General features: G+C 38.5%; 1 protein-coding gene across 1 annotated transcript in view; it reads left to right on the forward strand.

Annotated features, from left to right (window-relative positions):
* Nucleotides 1–25,067, forward strand: part of LOC133650787 (coxsackievirus and adenovirus receptor homolog) — a 133,030-nt gene that overhangs the window by 48,242 nt on the left and 59,721 nt on the right. Inside the window, 1 exon segment of the mRNA XM_062048434.1 lies at nt 8,839–9,008. Coding sequence (XP_061904418.1) covers nt 8,839–9,008 — 170 coding nt within the window.

Here is a 25,067-nt window from a genome sequence, read left to right on the forward strand (position 1 = left end):
TGTGGCCACTTGGTGATGCCAAAACATAATTACCACTCCACTTCAACTTAAATACAGCAAAAGTCCAAAAGTAAGTTCTAACTCCTTCCTGTGGGGGTCATAAATCATTGTGATGTTTGGACTACAAAAAAGATGGCAGAAAGCTTGAAAAACTAAAAGTTGCAATACCGACCTCTGCCTGTCAGAGTCATAAATTATTGTGACGTATGGACTACAACTACAATGGCGAATGTCTTTAGGGAAGTGCAAAACAAAATGGCGACCGTATTTGATGTATATCTACTTCCGGTTTTAATTCCTCCACTAACCTCCCTGAGCATGTGGTGCATTTAGGCCACACCCTCTTTTTGGAGCACCCACCCCTACCACCCCCCACCTCAATCCTGATTGCTAAAAAGGTCCCACACTTGACAGTGTATAGCAGATCAGAAACCTATAATGAATTTGATTGAATTGTCTGTAGACCTCTGAGACAGGATTATCTCGAGGCACACATCCAGGGAAGGGTACAGAAAAATACCTACTGCCTTGAAGGTCCAAATGAGCACAGTTTACAGCAATTTACAGCATCATCTGTAAATAGAAGAAAAGTTTGGAACTCTTTCGTAGAGCTGGCCAGCCGTCTAAACTTAGCGACCAGGTGAAAAGGGCCCAAATCAGGGAGGTGACCAAGAACCCGATGGTCACTCTGTCAGACAACCATCTCTGCAGCAATCCACCAATCAGGCCTTTGTTGTGGAGTGGCCAGACGAAAGCCATTCCTTTGTAAAAGTTTGCCAACATGCACCTAAAAGACTCTGACCATGAAAAATGAAATTATCTGGTCTGATGAGACAAAGATTGAACTCTTTGGCATGAATGTCAGGCATCATGTTTGGAGGACACAGGGCACCGCACATCACCAGGCCAATACCATCCCTCCCACCACCAGTGAAGCATGGTGGTGGGAGCATCATGCTGTGGTGAGATTTTTCAGCTGCAGGAACTGGGAGACTAGCCAGGATAGAAAGAAAAATGAATGCCACAATGTACAGAGACATCCTGGATGGAAACCTGCTCCAGAGCGCTCTTCAAATCAGACTGGGGCAACGGTTCATCTTTAAGCAGGACAACGACCCGAAGCACACAGCCAGGATATCAAAGGAACGGCTTCAGGACAACTCAGTAAATGTCCTTTAGTGGCCCAGCCACAGCCCAGATTTGAATCCAATTGAACATCTCTGAAGAAATCTGAAAATGATTGTGCATTGATGCTTCCGATCCAACCTGATGGAGCTTGAGAGGTGCTGCAAAGAAAAAATGTGCGAAACTGTCCAAAGATAGTTGTTTCAAGCGTGTGACATCGTATTAAAGACTCAAGGCTGTAATTGACGTTTAAGGTTATTTCAAACCTATATTAAGTTTCAATATGATACATTAAATATCGTACGTATTTTGTTTTATTTTTCTTACAACATTTCTGAAAAGGAGTAGGAAGAAGCAAAGCTTATGGAATCGTACCCCCTTTCTACTTCACAGCAATTACTCACATGCTCACTTCCTGTTCTCAATTTGTACACATTCAAATCACTCTAAATACAAGAGTTCTCTTCATAAATAGTTAAGTCAGTTATGATTCACTTAATAAAATGAATGATATAGTTTGCTTTGTACACAATTTTAGCTGTTTGCAAATTTACCAAATCATTTAATTTCAATATTTTGGATTTAATAAAGTGTTTGTATGTTCTCTATATCCAACATTATGTATTATTCTAATTGACCTTTTTTGTAACACGGTTAGTGAATGAAGTGTACTTTTGTAGTTATTTCCCCATATTTCTACACAATAACTCATACATGGTAACACTAACAACAGAATATAATATGAAAAGATTTTTGGTTAAGTACATATTTTGCTTTATTAATTATAGAAATATTTCTTGCCACTCTTTGGTGTATATTTTTTATGAGATTTCCAGTTCATTTTATCATCCATTATTACACCCGAACAATTCTTCTTTTACCCGTTCATTGTCTACTCCGTATATTTGTATTTGTGTTTGACTCTCTGCTACTGTTACCAAATAACATTTTTTTAGTTTTACTGAGATTCAAAGATAGTCTCTCTTTGTCAAACCATCTTTTTAATTTGTTAATTTATTTTGTTATTATTTGTATTAGCTTCTGTGTGTTCTCTCTTGAACAAAACACAGTTGTTTCATCTTCAAATAAAACTGTACGTCCTTTGAATTTTTACAAATGTCGTTTGTATAAAGATTGGACAATTTTGACCCAAGTATTAATCCCTGGGGTACATGTAAATTTTATTTTTTTTATTTTTTATACATTTGCAAAATGAAAACAAAAGTAAAAACACTTTTTTTCACATTGTCATTGTGTTCAGAATTTTGAGGAAAAAAAATTATTATTCCATTTTGGAATAAGGCTGTAATGTGGAAAAACTGAAGCACTGTGAATACTTTCTGGATGCACTGTATGCTACGCAATATTTGTTGAGGTCTTACAACAAGATTAAATAAGGTTCTTTTACTGAGGGACATTTTTTCCCCCTAATTTAATTTGCATTTTTGATACGCTGACAGTCACCTTGACCTTGCTCATGGTGTTATGTAAATGAATGAATGAAAAAATTACTACCGTGCTGAGACCCCAACCACCCCTCACGTCTGTCACCTGACACGCTGTCACATTAATAAAACAGAACTAATGGTTAGATGGGTCGGAAAAAGAGACTGCAAGTTTGTGCGGCTCATAGTTTCAAGGACTACCACGATGAAAATGTTCTGAATCAAAATTTGGGCTATGAGACATTTCACTGAATCACTGCCATTTGTTTGTTTTTACTTGCAATAACAGGACTGACCGCAACAGGACTGAGACTTTAGAATAGAATTAGCAAATATATTCAAATGTAGCCACGTGGCGTTCATGCTAACAGCATGTTGACACTAAGCACTAGTGATGTGTAAATGATGCCTCAGCGGGTGTGTGGTATACTCACTGGCTGCATGATACGGTGTTGGTGTTCCATAGTAGAGCCATCTACTGAAATAATAGTCACTACATTTAACCTGCAAATAAAACTAATAGCTAACAAATATAATTGTTTTTGTGTAGAAGGGAATATGAGAAGGGCAGCTGTACTACATTACACTACCACACTTGATCTGATCAATGAAAAAACAGGAAATAAACAGGAACATATTTTGGTTTTCCTTTATTTGGTGCTGTGAGAGAAGCTTCCTGATAATCAGTTTGATGCTTCACAGTCAAACACACAGCAGTTTTTTGGTCACTTGTTTTTTCTTAAAATGTACATCGAGGTAAAGTCGATATTTGGTTTCAGCCCTGACCACTGTAACCAAATTCCTGCAAAGTAGGATTATTATTTAATTTATTAATTTGCGTTATTCAAATGTTTTCATAGAGAGCATTGAAAACTGTTTACAACCTTCTGAATAGGATTTTTTAAAACATAGAACCCTCTTAACATTCATGAACAGCCTTATTAGAATCAGAATCAGAATCAGAATAGTTTTATTGCCATTGTTTGAGAACGGGTTCACAAACTAGGAATTGTTCTTGGTGCAATCGTGCAACATAAAACACATATGACACATATTTGGTAATAAAAAGAGCTGTAACTGAGCTCTTTTTATAGTCACCTTTACACTCATTCTATCCAATATATTGGCCCTAAATGTGTTGTACTGTAGATTACAGTACTCACTGGTAGCCCGGAGGATCGTCCAAGTGTCATTGCTATGGTCGTCACGTGGCCACTAATACACGACCACTTTGTAGAAATGGGTAATTCTTCAAAGTTTGAACTGGACTTCTTGTGCTGAAACCATGAGCATATGTTCTGCAAAAATTTGGTCAACTTGACAGTCACAGCTATTACCATTAGCTTTGTTGTTAGCATTCAGTGTTGTTAGCATTCTGTGTCCCATGTTGACATTCCACATTGTTCATGTCAAATGCTAACTAATGTCATGTGGAGCTAATAATGTCGAAGATGATGTGTATCAACAGAGTTCATCTCCACTTGCATTGCCCGGACAACTGCTGATAGCAGTCTTGTGAGCATTAAGTAGCATGCCGGTACTGTTATGTCTCATCTTTTGATAATGCTCACCAATTTTAATATGGATTATTGATGAAGTGTCTCAAAAAGTTGCTCTGCCAAAAGTTTGTCAACTTGATTGTCGCGGTGAAGATAGGACGAAGATTATCCGCCATGTTGTTAACATTGTCACCCTTGACTTGGAAATGGGGCAGCACGGTGGCACAGGGGTTAGTGCATGTGCCTCTGAGTAGTGCTCTCCTGAGTAGTCGTGAGTTCAATCCCGGGCTCGGGATCTTTCTGTGTGGAGTTTGCATGTTCTCCCCGTGACTGCGTGGTACTCCGGCTTCCTCCCACCTCCAGAGACATGCACCTGGGGATAGGTTGATTGGCAACACTAAATTGGCCCTAGTGTGTGAATGTGAGTGTGAATGTTGTCTGTCTATCTGTGTTGGCCCTGCAATGAGGTGGCGACTTGTCCAGGGTGTACCCTGCCTTCCGCCCGAATGCAGCTGAGATAGGCTCCAGCACTCCCCGCGACCCCAAAAGGGACAAGCGGCAGAAAATGGATGGATGGACTTGGAAATGGACGTCAATCGTCACAGCATAATATGAAATAATACATTAAAAAAAATCTTAATTTTAAATTTAATTCAGGCCAAAATATGTGGAATATATTTGAAATAAAATGTAAAAAAAATGGCCATGTAATGAAGCGGCAATATTTCAAGCGTGATGTTGGGTGGGAGGACCGTATCAAGGGGCATAATATCACTCATTGGGTTTCATAATGCAGTGGTTCTTCTGTATCGTTTCACCCATCACTACTTGTGCAAATAACTGTAATTTTTTTAAGAGAGTATTTTAAAAATAAAGAATTTAATATTCATCATTCATCAGGTAACATGACTTTGCTGAAATTTGGAGAGCACAGCTCTGCTTGTGTTTGTGGGCATTCATACATTCTTGTTTTTTGTTTGATGGAGGTCTTTTCATCAAAATAGCATACCTTCCAGAAAGAATATGCTAATTTCGCTGTTAATGAGGCGTTCACAGTTTTAGCTCCTATTACAATTACTTTAATTACTTTGCCGTGTTTGTCGTCTCCATCTGTCTTTGTAAAGGAGCTCAATGGGATGCAGGTGTGACTTGAAATGATGAATTGTTTTTGAATCGTTAAGGAGGGGACGCTCATTTTATACGCAGACAATTCAGCTGACGTCTGTTCGTGTTTTCTTGTGACATTTTATCTGTTACACCTATACAACACACTCCCGCCATGACATATTGAGGTGTTTTCATTTTTTAAGCTCCCACCTGCTGACAGGAAGGTAGATGCATGGCTGTCAGAAGGATTTGAATGTATTGAAGCAGCATGTGACATCTCTATTCCTTACTGGGATTTAAATCTCTTACTGAATAAATAATCATATCCCAGTTGATGTCCTAAGGAACTGATGTTTATTCACCCTCAGAATAAATGTTTAAGAGAAGGGTTAACATCTCTGGTAATCACCCTTTCCTCAGCTTAGCTGTGCTCTATTCTATTACAGTGTTTTTTACATTCTGCATATTTTAGGAGGTACTTTGCTGCTACAACGAGAAGTAGACATTTTTATTTCATGAGTGCAACATTCCTTGAACCAAAACCTTTGACAGCTTACTGGTCTCCTTGTTTGTCTGATGTGCAAGTTGGTGCAATTTTTATGAACTATTTTCATCAGTGTCAAAAAAGAGTTAATGCTAACACTAGGGATGTCCCGATCCAATATCAGTGGGGGAAAAAAAAGTAAACATAGTAGGCTATAGGCTACCAGGAGCTAGCGGTTACTAGGAGTTAGCAGTTACACAAGAGCTAAGCGAACAAGCTAGACATAAGTAATTACCAACCCCGTTTCCATATGAGTTGGGAAATTGTGTTAGATGTAAATATAAACGGAATACAATGATTTGCAAATCATTTTCAACCTATATTCAGTTGAGTATGCTACAAAGACAACATATTTGATGTTCAAACTGAGAAACAATAATTTTTTTGCAAATAATCATTAACTTTAGAATTTGATGCCAGCAACACGTGACAAAGAAGTTGGGAAAGGTAGCAATAAATACTGATAAAGTTGAGGAATGATCATCAAACACTTATTTGGAACATCCCACAGGTGTGCAGGCTAATTGGGAACAGGTGGGTTCCCTGATTGGGTATAATAACAGCTTCCCAAAAAATGCTCAGTCTTTCACAAGAAAGGATGGGGCGAGGTACACCCCTTTGTCCACAACTGCGTGAGTAAATAGTCAAACAGTTTAAGAACAACGTTTCTTAAAGTGCAATTGCAAGAAATTTAGGGATTTCAACATCTGTGGTCCATAATATTGTCAAAAGGTTCAGAGAATCTGGAGAAATCACTCCACGTAAGCGGCATGGCCGGAAACCAACATTGAATGACCGTGACCTTCGATCCCTCAGACGGCACTGTATCAAAAACCGACATCAATCTCTAAAGGATATCACCACATGGGCTCAGGAACACTTCAGAAAACCATTGTCACTAAATACAGTTGGTTGCTATATCTGTAAGTGCAAGTTAATGCAAAGCGAAAGCCATTTATCGACAACATCCAGAAACGCCGCCGGCTTCTCTGGGCCTGAGCTCATCTAAGATGGACTGATACAAAGTGGAAAAGTGTTCTGTGGTCTGACCAGTCCACATTTCAAATTGTTTTTGGAAATATTCGACATTGTGTCATCCGGACCAAAGGGGAAGCAAACCATCCAGACTGTTATCGACGCAAAGTTGAAAAGCCAGCATCTGTGATGGTATAGGGGTGTATTAGTGCCCAAGGCATGGGTAACTTACACATCTGTGAAGGCACCATTAATGCTGAAAGGTACATACAGGTTTTGGAACAACATATGCTGCCATCTAAGCGCCGTCTTTTTTATGGACGCCCCTGCTTATTTCAGCAAGACAATGCCAAGCCACATTCAGCACGTGTTACAACAGCGTGGCTTCGTAAAAAAAGAGTGCGGGTACTTTCCTGGGCCGCCTGCAGTCCAGACATGTCTCCCATCGAAAATGTGTGGCGCATTATGAAGCGTAAGATACGACAGCGGAGACCCCGGACTGTTGGACTGAAGCTCTACATTAAACAAGAATGGGAAATAATTCCACTTTCAAAGCTTCAACAATTAGTTTCCTCAGTTCCCAAACGTTTATTGAGTGTTGTTAAAAGAAAAGGTGATGTAACACAGTGGTGAACATGCCCTTTCCCAACTACTTTGGCACGTGTTGCAGCCATGAAATTCTAAGTTAATTATTATTTGAAAAAAAAAAAAAAAAGTTTATGAGTTTGAACATCAAATATCTTGTCTTTGTAGTGCATTCAATTGAATATGGGCTGAAAAGGATTTGCAAATCATTGTATTCCGTTTATATTTACATCTAACACAATTTCCCAACTCATATGGAAATGAGGTTTGTAGTAGGGATGTGTCAATTGATTGGCCACCGATCAGTATCAGACGATTTTCGTGAAAACAATATGTGATTGCCCCTACGGATGTATGCCTTTTTATTGCCAATCAAAGATGCAGACGCTGCTTGCTGAAATTGACTACGTTTCTATGCACTAAATTAGTCTGATTTCTCAAATAGTTGTTTATATTTTTGTATTTTCACACCCACATGTGATGTCCCAGTGTCTATGCACAGTCACTAATGTGACTATTGGTCATGCGCCGTGTGCCTCCTGTACATTGAGGGGCGCTTATTTCCTTTTAGCGCTGATTAATGTATTGCTTTTCCGGTTGACATATGACGTCACACCAAAACAAGGCATCTTTGCAGCTCCTTACAAGTCAACAGTGCAGTTCTTGTTGTAACTGATGTCCGCTGTAATATTGGCAGAGATTACAAGTATTGCAATTCTAATGGCTATGCTGATGTTAAATAGCAGACAGCATCAACAAATGATCTTAGATTGCGCTATGAACATGACACTACTACCAAGAAGGTCTTGGAATTGTTCCATTAAATGCGGGTCCGAAGCAAAGAAAGACTAGTGGGAGAGAGATGTTGTGAAGGAATTTTCGGATGGAGAATGTAAAGAAAATCCCGAATAGAACATCCTTAGTGTCCTTAATTGAACAATATTGCAGTCTAAAACAGCACATTTGTCATTTTAAAGAAGTACCAAATATTTACAAAGTCTCATAGGCAAAAGTGTGTTAAAAAGTGTCCCGTAACAAACATACATACACTAGTGTAGGAGGCGGAGAGAGCAAGGTGGTTGAAGTGTCTTACCCAAGAGATACAACGGCAGGGACTAGGTTGGCGGAAGGTGGATTTGTGCCAGGAATCTTCACCTTTCTGGATGACTGCTCTACCATCTGAGCCAGGCACCACCTGAATTAATGAATTATTGTGGCCACTGGGTGTTGTCGAAGAAACAATTACCACTCCACTTCAACTTAAAGACAACGTAAGTCCATTCCAGACGGTTAATAATAAATAGGTTATGGTTTTTCATATCTACCATTGTTCTGTGTGGCTAATTTCACTTGATCAAAACTTTTCTAACACTCCACATTACAAAATAAAAGTATGTATGATATCGTGTTTGCGCAATATTGGTTTTGAATCGAAAAGTGCAAAGGTGGTATTGGGATGCTTTTAGCTAACACGATTCAAACAGCTTAACAGCTCTCGCTGTGTGTTCGTCTCAGCTGAGAGCTAATGTCCCTCCCCTCTGTTTGTATCTCTGCTCAGCTTCCACTGTTGGACTGGAAATAACCTCCTCAGCAATGACGTCCATTGAGAAAGCCAGCGGTCAAAGCGTGAAACTGGACTGCATGTTCACTTTAGACCCCGCGGATTCCGGGCCGCTGGATATCGAGTGGAGCTTGCTGTCTTCTGACAACCAGAAAGAAGACAAAGTGGTATGTGTGGACTTAGTTTACGCTAACCTTAAAACCAGTTATTTAATCTAGTTTTATTTGACATTTGTACCTTTTTTTAAAGAGATTCAGCTGTTTGCCACTTGTTCTCAGTTACATTTTTCAAACAAAAAAATAACTGGAACACCACAGGCTAGGTTATGTTACTAGCAGTGGTTTAACATAACATCATATCTTGTTTTAGTGTTTATATTCTCTACAATTGGTAATTATATAGAAGAAAATATCTCATCGGTGTGAAGAAATTGTTTGGCGTTCATGCTGGTCACTCACCACTGTCTTGTACACGCAGGCAGCGCATGCAGAAATACAAAAACATTCCAAAAGAAGCAACTAACAATTTGCAATCATGTTGTTTTTATTATAGAATATATATTCAATGATAGCTAACGTTAGATCCTTAGCGAGCAACACACAAAGCTAATCCACGTGCACATGTTGCGCAGGGGCGTAGTTATTTCATTATGCACCAAAAGCCGTATATAATATATGATATAATGCTTAATATACCTTGGAAAGTTAGGCGACCTTTATGTGACTGATACCTTGTGTGGCTCTGTACATGGCATGAGGTAGTATTACTTGACTTTAAAAGCTGTGGGACAGAGATGTTTGGGGGTTGCATTAGGCCTTATGATAGCACTGTGTTTATTTGTTTGACTGAACGTGTGTTACTTTGTACATGGCTTGAGTGTTATTAGTAAAATTGTGTTAATAAATACATATGTAGGCAATTGTAGGTGAATCGCTATAGATTTATATTCATAAATTATTTATGGTTACAAGCGGCCCTCTGAGGGCAGCCATAACTGCAATGTGGTCCTCAGTAAAAACGAGGTTGACACACATGCTTTATGACCATATACCTTATATTGCAGCCTCTTGCAATAACAATATGTATCACAATTGTTATTTGGCATATAAATGGTAATGTAACCATTTATAAAAAGCTTACAGGTTGCTCCTCCCTTGGCTGCTGACATACGATCGTACAATACTTACCTTATTTTTACGATCAACATTATGCCTTGTGAATCGATATTGCAACATTTAAAATATACCAGTCAATAAATGATCAAATCAATAATTAACAGGAAACATACAAATAGTGGAAAAGTGACACAAAAATGAAACCATGTCATGCAGGGTTTGACTAAAGAAAGTTGCAAGTGCCAGCACTTTGATAAAGAAGGTGAAAAACATTACATTTAAGAAAGAACTTGTAGCAAAGCACAAGGGTGGCTTCCGCGTGGCTCCTACCCTCTCTCTCATTGCCGTTTTAGCCAGCAAGAGTCTTCAATAACAGTAAAAGTGACATTTAATGTTAATTTATTAGAGAGGAGAATTTTTAGGGACCTTTCCATTTGATCTTAATTCTTGGGGTGATGATTTGGTTCAAAATTGGTTCTCGATTCAGCACGATATATTATTTGTTATATAAATGATAATAAAACCTTTTCATTACTGGTTAGAAAAGCTCCTCTTGGCTTTTGCGGTATGATTTATACGCCTAGTGTAAAAAAAAATAATTTTTTAAATATCTTTACAATTTTATTTACAAAAATCACAGAATGTTAATCGGTTGAATAAAAGAAACTCCAACTCAATCACAGCTTTACAATACTTAGGATATAAATTTACCAAGCAATTGAGAAGACATAGAAATACAATACTTATTTAATACAATACAACAAAAAATTCAATAAATGCAAATATAGTAAAAGCAACAGTGTAAATAGTAATAATGATATCAATTATAGTTGTTAGTTTTTAATCGGACGGCGTGGCGAAGTTGGTAGAGTGGCCGGGTCAGTAATCGGAGGGTTGCTGGTTACTGGGGTTCAATCCCCACCTTCTACCATCCTAGTCACGTCCGTTGTGTCCTTGGGCAAGACACTTCACCCTTGTTCCTGATGGCTGCTGGTTAGCGCCTTGCATGGCAGCTCCCGCCATCAGTGTGTGAATGTGTGTGTGAATGGGTGAATGTGAAAATACTGTCAAAGCGCTTTGAGTACCTTGAAGGTAGAAAAGCGCTATACAAGTATAACCCATTTATCATTTATCATTTATCCAAAAATTGATTCCATCCATCCATCCATTTTCTACCGCTTATTCCCTTCGGGGTCGCGGGGGGCGCTGGAGCCTATCTCAGCTACAATCGGGCGGAAGGCGGGGTACACCCTGGACAAGTCGCCACCTCATCGCAGGGCCAACACAGATAGACAGACAACATTCACACTCACATTCACACACTAGGGCCAATTTAGTGTTGCCAATCAACCTATCCCCAGGTGCATGTCTTTGGAGGTGGGAGGAAGCCGGAGTACCCGGAGGGAACCCACGCAGTCACGGGCAGGACATGCAAACTCCACACAGAAAGATCCCAAGCCCGGGATTGAACTCACGACTACTCAGGACCTTCGTATTGTGAGGCAGACGCACTAACCCCTCTTTCACCGTGCTGCCCAAAAAAATTGCAAAAAAAGAAAATTTTTAAATTTATTTTCGACAATTATGAATCATTTGGAATAAACAATTTAGATTTGTTCATTATTTATACGTATTTCACATTGTTTTCTACATGTAAAACTATAATTATTCCCTATAAAATGTGCTTTGTGTTCATATTTTTGGGTTTCTGGAAGGGATTATCTGGATTTACAATATTTTATGTGAGAAATTGCTTTGATTTTCATATAATTCAGTCTCCGTCAGACCTATTGGAATACAAACAAAAACCGAGGTACTAGCATACCTGAAAGGGAAAAAATACATTTGGTGCTTACGTTTTGTAACTATTGTTACGGAGATTTTTACAGTAGTTAATACAATCTGATACAGAGCAAATGCTGTAAGTGTGATTGTTTGATAAGTGTATGTCTTTTGGCAGTGTGTTGTGTATTCATGCCGTATTGAACAAGAAGGGAAATACAATACAGCTTCAACACTACTTGTGTATTCTCTCCTTGTGGATTCTCTCCTTGTGGTATATTATATTTGACTCTGTAATTTGAGCCACATGCATCTCCACTGAGCTTTTGTTTTTTGGCCTTTTTTCTTTCTCACGCACACAAACACGCAGCCACACACACATACAGTGGCTGGAGAGTCTTTTTTATTGCAGCCAGTCTTTTTCCTTTTGAGCCTGGCACTAAGCCACGAAAATGGAATATTACACAACTCTTCAGGCCTCCAGTGGATCCCCACATGCTCTCCAGGCTTTCACAGCCATGGAAACGGTTTTGTTAGTCCATCAAATCGTTGTGTTTCCTTATCGTTGTCTGACTACACCACCTGGCACGTTGTGCAGAAATTTCCCAGGGGTATTACCAATCTCTCTTTGACCTGGCGCATGGATCCATGAAAAACAGTATTAGTCCACATTGTTATGCTAATTATCTTGTTAACATTGTGTGTGCAGCGCATTTGCTCATACAGCCTTTTCACTTCCAATACTAGAGATTTAATATTTCTTAAGATACTAAGAAATGTGGTTTATTTTCCGTAATAGAGGTGATTATTATTAGCTCCGGGGAGTGGTTCCACACTCCGTACATGTCCATGCACTAAATTATTCAGATTTCTTAAATAATTTGGATCTAAATAAGCCTCCTACAACCCATGAAAACACCTTAATCCGATTGTGTTCGGTATTTGAAAAGTCAGACGAACACACCTGGATTATGCGATTGGAAACTAGATCTCTCGAGGGGGTGTGTGCGGCCAGAGAGGACCCTTCGTATTGTGCACGCGCCAGTCTGTTTATTTACTTCATAAATTAAAGAACAGAACATTTTGAAGTGCATCGATGGTCGAAAAAAGAAACAGATTTATTTTGTTTTGTGGCCACTAAAAGTGGGCTCTGTGAGCAGATAGAAGTTCTGGGTCTTTGTATTGACTCCAAGCTAACGTCGACCAGCCACCTGTCCAACATCTGCAATTGTGCTGGTCAACGTCTTGGAGCGCTACGTAAGTTGGCCAACAAGCTTGGCGCTGAAGGCAGAGCCAACATCTACAAGATCCAGGTCAGGAGAATTATGGAGTACTTTTGCCGGGCCTGGATGAATGCCGCTTAGACCACTCTCAGGCAACTCAATATCATCCAAAAAAGGCTCTAAAAATAATTAGCGTGGATGAGGACTTTTCTACCATGAATTGATTAACGTGGACCCCGATTTAAACAAGTTGAAAAACTTATTCGGGTGTTACCATTTAGTGGTCAATTGTACGGAATATGTATTGTACTGTGCAATCTACTAATAAAAGTTTCAATCAATCAATCAATCAAAAGCCCTATAGCAGTTCGCCATCAGCAAGCTGTGTCATCGACAAGCAATTGCAGCAACAACTGCTCTTTATAAGATGCACACCCCCAGCTGTCCTGCAGATCTTAAAGCACTGCTACCCCCAGCCCACATCGTGGGTCGAATCACCCTGAGGGTATTACCAAGCCATGCCCTGGTGATCCCAAAGTCAAACACCCAAATGCCTCGACAGGAGCTTTCTCCACTCTGCTATTACAATATGGAAAAGCCTTCCCCCTGTGGTTGTTGGAGACATTAAATCAAGTAGTATTCATGCTTTTAAGAAGAGGCTGACCAAAGACCTCCTCAGTTTATGACTGTAATCCCTTAAAACTCAAGGACTTGTAATCATCAAACATCTGAGTAGATGCAGATCAGTGATAGGTTATTTGAATGTATTTTCTTAAAAGTTGTATCTGCTAAAGCATGATTAAAAAAAGAAGAAGAAGGTAGCTAAGGAAATGTAAAATGCTGGCTTAATTCGGACTCCCGAACAAAATATGAACGAGATGAAAGATAATAAACCAGGTATATTAAAGGTGAATAATAAATCATACACAAACCTCTTCATGCTGCATTTGTGCAAACCAACTCATTAATTTTCGGGCAAGATAGTCAAGAACAATTGCAACCTTCTTCTGGATATCAGTTGGGGTGCGAACGGTCTTTTCCTTCGGATTTAAAACTCCTTCCATCAATCCACAGAGCCTTTTGAATTAACTTTGAGACATTCAAAAGTTTTGTTTCCATGATTTTCGTCCGAAAATGTATTAGAAAAAACTCTTCCGCTGCCTTTCTTTGCATCCAAACCTGATACATTCTTGGTAGTAGCGTCATGTCCATAGCGCAATCCAAGATAATTTCTTGATGCTGCCTGCTATTTAACAACAGCATAACCATTAGAGAAGTAATATTTGTAATCTGTGTCAATACTACAGCGGACATCAGTTAGGATCCGCAAAGCCTAGTGTGAAGTCATAGGTCAACCGGAAAAATTATTCAGTTATTCGTGCGCAAAAAAAAAAGCGCCCCCCAGTGTACGGGAGGCACATGGCGTATGACCAATGTCGCATTTGAGAGTGTGCATGGGCACTTGGAGATTTTGTCGGATAAAATAGAAAAAAACAAACGATTTGAGAAATCAAACAAATTTAGTGCACGGAAATGTAGTGTGTGGAGATCAGAGCCGGGTAGTAACACGCTACAATTATGCCGTTACATTTACTTTACTTGTCATGGTAGTTTTAATGTAACATACTTTTTACTTTTAATTGAGTATTTTTGTGTATAAGAAATGCTACTTTTACTCCGTTGCATTGAGTTTCATTACGATTGTTACATTTATTTGTATCATAATTATTCTATAATGTATTGATTAAAACTTCCAAAGACAATTTCATATTGTCAGCAAGCTTTCTTCCGAAAGGCACTGTCACATGACTCTGTTTTGCCAATCCAACATAAGCTTTAGTGACGTTTGACTTCTTTTTACCAACCAAACGGAGCCTCACTTCGGGGATCCAATCAGAACTAAAACTACTGAGACACGTTGTTTGGATTTGTCTCCGGGAAACAAGACTTAGTAAATTGTAAGGATGTAACGATAAACTGTAATAATGATGACGGCGGCGAAACTCCCGTCCTAAGAAACTGAGATTGATAACTGTACTTTGATAAATCCATGGCGGACTGACTCGTGCCGCCAGCTGGCTAGCTTAAATGCTAACATGAAAACAAGAGACATATATACAGTATGTCTTTCCTCGTTAAAAACAACATACCTCAATCTAAACTTACATAAACACATTACTGTCTGAGCAACTAAACTATTCAGTTGTGCACATTGAACCTACAAGCTGTGCTCTCTTAGAACGGAATTATGATGATCAGTCTTCCTCAGCTGTAACAACACGGAGGTGTTTTATGGTGCGTTCAAGTACCGTTGACCAGAGTAGGACAACCCATGCCAGAAGTAATTCATCATTTTAATAGACTTTATCTATCACGCCCTTTTCTTTTAAATACACCTTTAAGTGCTACAGTACAAACCAATATTTACAGTACAACAATAAAAGTCTGCATATTATAAATAAATAATGATAAATGGGTTATACTTGTATAGCGCTTTTCTACCTTCAAGGTACTCAAAGCGCTTTGACAGTATTTCCACATTCACCCATTCACACACACATTCACACACTGATGGAGGGAGCTGCCATGCAAGGCGCTAACCAGCACCCATCAGGAGCAAGGGTGAAGTGTCTTGCCCAAGGACACAACGGACGTGACTAGGAAGGTAGAAGGTGGGGATTGAACCCCAGTAACCAGCAACCCTCCGATTGCTGGCACGACCACTCTACCAACTTTGCCATGCCGTATTAAAACCGATACAACACTAAGAATGATACAGTGAGGCATAAGAAACTCAAGACATGAACAATAGTGACTTTTCCAACAGTGTGTAGTTACGTTTAAAAAGCGTTTTGAGCATATTCCACAATGCTGAGATAGTAATGATAACTGTGATAATTTTGGTCAAAATAAACTTGATATGAAATTATTATATCGTTACATCTCTACTGTATTGTTATACAAATATTTTCAGGACGGCGTGGCGAAGTTGGTAGAGTGGCCGTGCCAGCAATCGGAGGGCTGCTGGTTACTGGGGTTCAATCCCCACCTTCTACCATCCTAGTCACGTCTGTTGTGTCCTTGGGCAAGACACTTCACCCTTGCTCCTGATGGGTACTGGTAGCGCCTTGCATAGCAGCTCCCGCCATCAGTGTGTGAATGTGTGTGTGAATGGGTGAATGTGGAAATAATGTCAAAGCGCTTTGAGTACCTTGAAGGTAGAAAAGTGCTATACAAGTATAACCCATTTATCATTTATCATTTATATCTTCTACACCTGGAAGACATATGGAGACATTTTACTTTTACAACGGTAAATAACAAGATATGTTGTAAACCGTGTGGCTTGATTTTCTGCAGTAAAAATACAACCAACTTGAAGCGTCTTTTGCAGGCTAATCATCAGGACATCTATGCAACTGTAGGCCTAAACTAATTTCCAAATGACTCATACAGTAGACCGTAGACTGCTTATTAAACCACTACTTTTGTGATACCTACCTGCCAATCTAGAATAAAACTAGTGTGGTTCTTCATCTGACAATTTTAGTCATATATTATTCAATATTTGGGAAAAAATGCTTAATTTTAGCTAAAATAATAACACACTATACGGTTAGTGTGAAATATACTTATTGAAATATTTATGGAGGCAGCACGGTGACAGAGGGGTTAGTGCGTCTGCCTCACAATACGAAGGTCCTGAGTAGTCGTGAGTTCAATCCCGGCCTCGGGATCTTTCTGTGTGGAGTTTGCATGTTCTCCCCGTGACTGCATGGGTTCCCTCCGGGTACTCCGGCTTCCTCCCACCTCCAAAGACATGCACCTGGGGCTAGGTTGATTGGCAACACTAAATTGGCCCTAGTGTGTGAATGTGAGTGTGAATGTTGTCTGTCTATCTGTGTTGGCCCTGCGATGAGGTGGCGACTTGTCCAGGGTGTACCCCGCCTTCCGCCCGATTGTAGCTGAGATAGGCTCCAGCGCCCTGCGCGACCCCGAAGGGAATACGCGGTAGAAATGGATGGATGGATGGAAATATTCATGGAATGCAGGTCTTGTTGTGAATTTAGTTTTTGAGATGTTCTGCAATAATAAATAATTGTTAAAAGTGCTTTCAAGACAACTTCAAAGATGCTTATAGTCTGTTATACTTTATATTTTAGTAAGCAAAATTTACTATGATTTTAGTCAGCTAAAATGTTGAGTATTTAGTCGACTAAAACTAAATTAATTTACGAGACTAAAATATGAGTAAAACTAAAATACATTTTCGTTAAGAGACAATGACTCAAACTAAATTAAAAACTGTTATCAAAATTAACAGTGGGCGGTTGTATGATAAAATCAAAACCTACTTGTTTTTAACAAGTGTCTGAATGTTGCCAAAAGAAGACATTTTAATTATGTGACATGACACCAGCACATCCCGGCTGTTTGAGACAACTGGTAAGCCAAAACCTCCCACAACAATTGACTAAGATAGCAATCTTTTTGTATGTCTCCAATGACCCTAATAACCACAAGTGTCAATTAAGTGTAAAACATTACCAACAACACTAAATAGCAGTGGAAAGTTGTTATCGGTTAGATCTGGAGCTTGAAAGTTACTAGCGCTAACTTATTAGCATGTAGCATTCTCTTCTACTGCATTTACATTTCTACATAGCTAAACAAGCTAAAATTATCAAAATCGCCCCCTAGTGTACAAGAGGCACATTGCATATTGCCAACAGTCACATTAGTGATAAGATGATAAAAACTAGAACTTTACATGTAGCTGTGAAAATAGAACAAACTGAATTATTTGACAAATCAGACTAATTTGGTACATAGAATTGTACTGACTGTAAAAAGGGACATGATATCAGACAAGGCAGCACAGATCTGCAATGATGAATTTTATACATCCATCCATTTTCCACCGCTTGTCCCTTTTGGGGTCGCGGGGGGTGCTGGAGCCTATCTCAGCTGCATTTGGGCGGAAGGCAGGGTACACCCTGGACAAGTCGCCACCTCATCGCAGGGCCAACACAGATGGACAGACAACATTCACACTTTCATTCACACACTAGGGCCAATTTAGTGTTGCCAATCCACCTATCCCCAGGTGCATGTCAAACTAGTAAAAATAACATTTATATCATATGCTGTCACCTGTCAGTAGAAATGTTCACATTTCAGCCTACAAGAATTCAACTTCTAACTAGAGAAAACATATTGCAACAAATAGTATATTTTTATGGTTTAGACCAGGGGTCACCAACCTTTTCGAAACCAAGAGCTACTTCTTGGGTACTGATTAATGCGAAGGGCTACCAGTTTGATACACAAATAATATGCCAGAAATAGCCAATTTGCTCAATTTACCTTTAACTCTGTTATTATTGATAATTAATGATATTTATCTTTGTGGAAACACTGATCATCTTAATGATTTCTCACAATAAATATACTGTATATAGAAACAGATAAATATCAATATGCAACACTTTATTTTTATATTTTCTCTAAGTGCACATTTTTCAAATTGAACATTTTCAAATGATCACTTTTAAGACAGTCTTGTGAAATCACAATATCCCATTTTAACTAGCTAGCCACTAACATTTTTGAACAAATCATGAATTACTTTGCACCATGTTTGTACAAATAATAACTCATGTAAAATACAAAAGTCAACTCCCAAATTTTTAAATAAATCATGTCACACTTTGAACTGGACACCAAATATGTTATCTGTTTCTTTGTCAGTTAGTGAAGACCAAGTCTTTAAAATATTTTCTTGGATTTTTAAATTTTTTTTGAGTTTTGTCTCTCTTAGAATTAAAAATGTCGAGCAAAGCGAGACCAGCTTGCTAGTAAATAAATAACATTTAAAAAATAGAGGCAGCTCACTGGTAAGTGCTTGTCAAGTGTTTTGCTTTTTTCACTGTGCTTATCCCACACTTGAAGGGATGTACCAATGCTGAATGTAGCTTCTGGATTTCACTCAAAAGACCAGACAGTAGTTACTTTTTTCCTTTTTTTTCCCTTTAGTTTGCAAGTTTTTCCAACGAAGAAACAGCTTCTTTTTTCTTCTTTAGTCTTTTTAGCAGTCTTTAGCAGTGTTAGTAGACTTTAGTAGACTTTAGTTTCTTTAGCTGTCTTTAGTAGCCTTTAGCTTCTTTAGTAGGTGAAAAACCTTTAAGGACAAAACACCACAAGATTAACATGCTGTAAAAAATCAATCAATTATGAATCCCATAATTTACAATTATTAATCAGGCTATCAAACACTTAACAATTAAACAAGTGCAAGAAAATGGATTAATATTTTCCCTTTAAGTTAATTCAGATTTTAAATAAATTGTCTCAACATAAATGCACCAAGATACATATAAAATACATTTAACACCAGAAACACAATAGATAAATGCAGCAGAAAACCCAATATGCAAATACATAAATACCTAACCAATTAACCACCTATTTTAGATACATGTTTAAAATCCATATCCAATATAAATATATTATTAATTTAGCAGTGAAACACTCAATCTTAAACGCTGTCTGCTGGTAGAAAAATACCCCTTTTCTATGCCCTCACTAGCAGCCAATGATCCAACACAGTTAAATCCAACACTTTAAGTTGAGCGACTTCACCCTCCTGATGAAGCAAACTGCTCCAACATTTATCAAACTAAGCAAAGAATATCAACACTTCCTTACCAAACAACAGTTACACAAAACACCGTGTGTATTTAGCCTCCAGACTAAGCACGCTACATGCAGCCCCCCATCTCACGAGCGCAACAGGTGCGCCACACCCAAAAAGAGAAATAAAGTGCAATCTTACCGGCTGTCCGTTCAGCTTTCAGTTATAGTACACTTTTGGCACAACTCTGTGTTATCTGTAATGAACCAAACCTTTCTCCACTCTGCGCTAGCGTCTTTTGTCCTCTTTTATTTGACACAGCTGTCTAATTACCGGGCTCGCGCACCAGCAGACGAGACGGGAGCGCGCCGCGTTATACCTGCGCGTGAACGTAAACTGATAATGCCGAATTATATATATTTCCTGGGGTTGCCTAGGTGAATAGGGATGTGGATGTGCTCTAAAATAAAATATAATTTTATTAAGTGGGGTTTGGCTGGTTGCCAAGCAGCCGCAGTTACGCGCTCGCGCATCAGCTGACGAGAGTGCTGCTATTTGAGCTATTTTTAGAACAGGCCAGCGGTCGACTTATCTGGGCCTTACGGGCGACCTGGTGCCCGCGGGCGCCGCGTTGGTGACCCCTGGTTTAGACACATGCACACATCAACTACAATTGTTGTCCAGAAACCATTATAAAATACCTACAAAAAAAATCTGAAGTTCCTTACAAGTTACTCAATACCCGAGTAGTTTTTTTGCGGAATACTTACTTACTCTTACTATAGTCATCAATACAATAAGTAATTGTATTGATGACTACTTTTTACTTTTCCTTGAGTCATATTATTCTAAAGTAACAGTACTCTTACTTGAGTGCAATTTTTGGGTACTCTACTCTGATGGAGACACATAATTAGATGCTAGCCACTTATCGGCAGTGGGACTAAAAATAAGTAAAATATTGACCAGAGTTGATTGGCCTTAAAAGGCAATAATCAGTAATGGCGAGCACATACTTTGTCACAATAATCGGCCGATCGATGATCACATCCCTACTTATTACGTAGGCCTAGCTTGTGGGCTATTGTGTGCTTAGCTGTCGTGTAGATTCTAGATCCTAGTAGCCTATAGCCTACCATGTTTACTTTTTGTAAATAACTTGACTACTACTACCGTGTTTAACGGAGGACATTTAGATGTGAACTTTTTGTAAATAACTTGACTACTACTACTGTGTTTAACAGAGGACATTTAAATGTGAACTGTCTGTCCAGCTTTGTACATGTAAACACGATGCAGGACTGCTTGTATCAGAAATTTTACACGCAAGCTCATATAATTCCATGCTTTTTTTTGTTGTTGCTGATAACGGACCAATAATATCTTTGCCGGCTTTAATGAGGCTCTTATGATTCAACATCGAGGTTTTAATTAGTGCTATAAGTAACCACACAAGGCTGATGGTTTTTTTCTCCCTCCGTCATCACCAGCATTTCAGTAACAGCCTGGTTCGCCAATCAAACATGTTGAGCTTCACGTTTGTTCGTCTCTCGCTTTTACCGGGAGAAAGACGTCTCACTCACTCTCAGCACCTGAGCGTGTTTATTTAACAGTAGAATTAACGAAACACAGTGAGCCCTCTTGTCACTCTTTCAAAATTTTGCCTATCTTTCACAATCATTATGAGAGACAAGAACACGTCTTTTTTTTTAGGATTTTAAAGATGATAAAAAAAACGCTTGCAAGATGCGGCTATTGGGAGTCACCGTTGGAACCTTCAAAGCCCTCTAACACAACTTCAAAACCCTCCATCAATGTTTTATGTACACGCTGCAAATCTATATATAATGTAGTAACAGACACAATCATAACAATATGTAATGTATACAAAATTTACCATATTTTGGTCATTTAATGCACAGCCAGAACTAATTCTTTGCCGCGTTTATTTCCGTTTCCATAGCAGCGCACTTTCCACTTCCTGCAACAAATTTGTTCCTACTCCCGCAATCAAACGCGACTCTTTTCTAATTATGGCAGACTTTGTAATAGACAACAGAGACGACTATTTTTTAGACAAATCAGGATTCACAATCTTATCTTTTTGAAACTAAATATGCGAAGGATGAACTGCTGCTTATAAAAGTGAGCACGAAGAAGAGGCTAAAACATTGGAGCAGACAGAAAAGAGAGTGTGACATGGTCACCCTGCAAATTTGGAACTTTTGAGCCAAGCTATGCCGAATTAATGGAGTGCCCAAATCAACTGGAAACGTCCCCAACCAGCTTGACCAAACTGTCCATCAAGTGAGTCACTATACTATTCATCATGATACCGTTCACTACAGTGCATACGTTATCAAGCTAGCTGTCTACAGACAAAACATGAAATGTGGGCTAACACTTTACAGATACTGTAGATTGGTGTTATCGCATTGTGTTGTGCATTACAAACTCAAACGTGTTTCGTGCTGACGTAGAAGCAAGCTTATCTCTTGCAGTAGGTAGCTTTCACGGCAAATACCGTACCACGCTAATGTGTTACTACGCTAGGAAAAAAGAATTCCTCAGTGTTCGCTCTTACAATAACAATGTAGCTACAGTCTGGTTATAATACAGGTTACGGAATGTAAAATAAGTATTGTTGACGGTTTTTGAATGCATTTTTAAAGTGATTTAAGGTATTTAGAGGCATTTCTAACTACCTAAAACGAGCTGATTTTTACATGTTTGAATGCAAAAAATAAACTTTTGTCTCTCATAATGATTGTAAACGATAGGCAAAATAAAATAAAAAGTGAAGTTCCCCTTTAAATGCATTTTTTTTCCCTTGTGCACAAGTCACAGCCTATTCTGTCATATGATTAGATGATGACGTCAAGACCACGTAACCTATCACCACAGATAGATTGCAGTCCTGTGTAAAACACTTATAACCCCATACATTTCTTATCATATCTTAGTCATTTTTCGCTTGTAAAAGAAAGGTAATCTCTTAAGTCTGCTCGTTATTAATCATATGGCGGTAAGGAGAGCCCAGAAACAGTGATTATATCGATCATAACACTGCCAATGTTTCCACTATCATTATGTAATAATTGCCACCCCATAGGTTAAATGACATGTCCTTGTTTTGACTTTGTGGAGTAATTTGTCTTAGTATTGCAAATAATCTGAGCATGTAATATAGCCTCTGGTTATGATTCATATGCTTCATACTTATTTCCTTCACTGATCTGGGATCATTGGTCTGACCCTACTGAACTTTAAGCACATATTTACCAGGCCTTCAGAATGAAAATACTGCTAATTATAGAATTTTAATATTTGCATGACTTCATATTGGTTCAAAGCAAACTATGAGCATATTTAGCGGCACAATTTGATAGGTCAAGGAGAACTAATTGGTTCTGAGAAAGAGGTCGAGCCAGCTCAAAACATCCACAAAGATTAAGCAATATACATTAGCAGTGCACAATAAATATTATTGGGCCCTTATGAGGAATTTTTAACCAACAAATCTGATAACATTAAAACATAGCTCTGATACCTGATAAAACAAAAAGAAAAAATGCTCCAGTGAGACGAGATAACCTTTACTAGGCTATAGGTGGGTTAGGGTGAGCAAATCAAGTGCTCCTATTCTCCTACATGCTGTGCTGTAAACAGTGATGGGCAAGCTACTTGGAAAATGTAGTAGGCTAAGCTACAAGTTACTCTTGGTTAATATATCTAAGCTACAGGAAACGCTATCACCGGAGAATAATAGCAAGCTACACTACAAGCTACACGGTAGAAGTAGCTTGCTACATCAAAGCTACATTTAACGGCATTTATATCTTTATATCTATATTTGATGTGTTATTTATTACTGTCGATGTAAGCAGAAAAGGTTTCCTCTTGTTAATTCAACCTAAAGTGTTGGTTGCACTTTATTCAAATAAGATTGCCATTCATTTTTGTTTACGGGCTTGTTTGTATTCACAATACATTTTTACATTTATACATAGCATAGCATTTTTAGCTCTTCAGCGCTAGATGTAGGGAAGTATGTCCACCAGTGTTTGACATAATTTTCATACCATCAAGGTCTTTTAGAGAGGAATGAGGCATAGTTAACATATATTGCTTTGTTAGGCTCGAATGAACGATACCAAGCATGCTTTCAGTCACGGTCATTTGCATTTCTGCTTTTTGCACGCCGGCAGATAAACTGAAAAAGGTTGGCCGTTATCTACTTACTATTTTTTTGAGGAGGCAGAAAAACAATTATGAAAAACAAACATGAATCCTATCAGCTGGATGGCTTCCTCGCACACTACATCATTCTATGTCTGACGGATTTTTACAAGGCTTTGTGTGTTTTGGCAAAGAAAGAAAGCTTTTTGGAGCGATAATTATTGACATTCTTATGGTCCTCTTGAATAGTACGCTATTTTGACTGCGCAGTACTGTGTCAGTTCTGCACGGCTCACCAGTATTGAAGGAAACTGAAAAACCATGCGCATTTGAAAATCAGTCAGAAGGAGAAGTAGGCACCTACCCAATTCTACTGGGTACCAATTAACGTAAAATTAAAGGATAGCATATTTTGATTCTTTTAATTGCACGTGGCGTCATCTCTGGTTGCAACCTCGGCACCGGCTCAAGCAATTAGCGGTCAAACAGGCGTGATTGTAGCGGGCTGTTTTAATGCAATGTTCCATGCCAACAAATAGGGCTGCAACGATTAATAGATTTGATTTGGAAAAAATGCTTTAATTTATATTCCGTTGCTTCGATTAATCGTTTGAGTGTAACTAATAAAAATGTAAAAATGAACATGCTACCGATTAGCTTTATTAATTTTATGTGACAATGTCAACACCTCCAAATGTGTTAATGAAAATTACAGCTAAATGCATGTTACAATCTTAACAGCTGGTGTGTAACAAGTACATACTTACAGTATAAACACTTTGTAGGACTCAACAAAAGACAGACTGGCACATTCAACTTACAGGGGAACTTGTTTTGGAATTTTGCCTATAGTTCACAATCATGATGAAAGACATAATGATAGATGTTTTGTTTTTGCATTCTAAATATTAAATACATTTGATCAAAAGTCTGATTACAATGGAGCCTATGGGAGCCGTTCAATTCTGCATATAGAGCCCCTAAAAAATATCCCAAGACCTCCAATAAGGTTTTATAGACATCCTGTAAGTATACAGTATATGTATTGTAGTAACGGTCACATTTATAATAACATTTATTATTTACGTATTTTGATCAATTTAATCATAGGCGGCGCATCAATTTCAAAAACGCATCACGTTTGCTTTTTTTTCTTCATCACTGATTTCTGCCCACTACAGACTTCATGAGAGCCAACAAACATAATAAAACATCACTTACTGTGTTAGGTCTGCTGTCAATAGGATACCGACTGCTAAGATGTTCATATTTCCATTTAGATGAAAAATGTCT

Source organism: Entelurus aequoreus, linkage group LG05 (assembly GCF_033978785.1).
Source record: "Entelurus aequoreus isolate RoL-2023_Sb linkage group LG05, RoL_Eaeq_v1.1, whole genome shotgun sequence".
Taxonomy (NCBI): Eukaryota; Metazoa; Chordata; class Actinopteri; order Syngnathiformes; family Syngnathidae; genus Entelurus; species Entelurus aequoreus.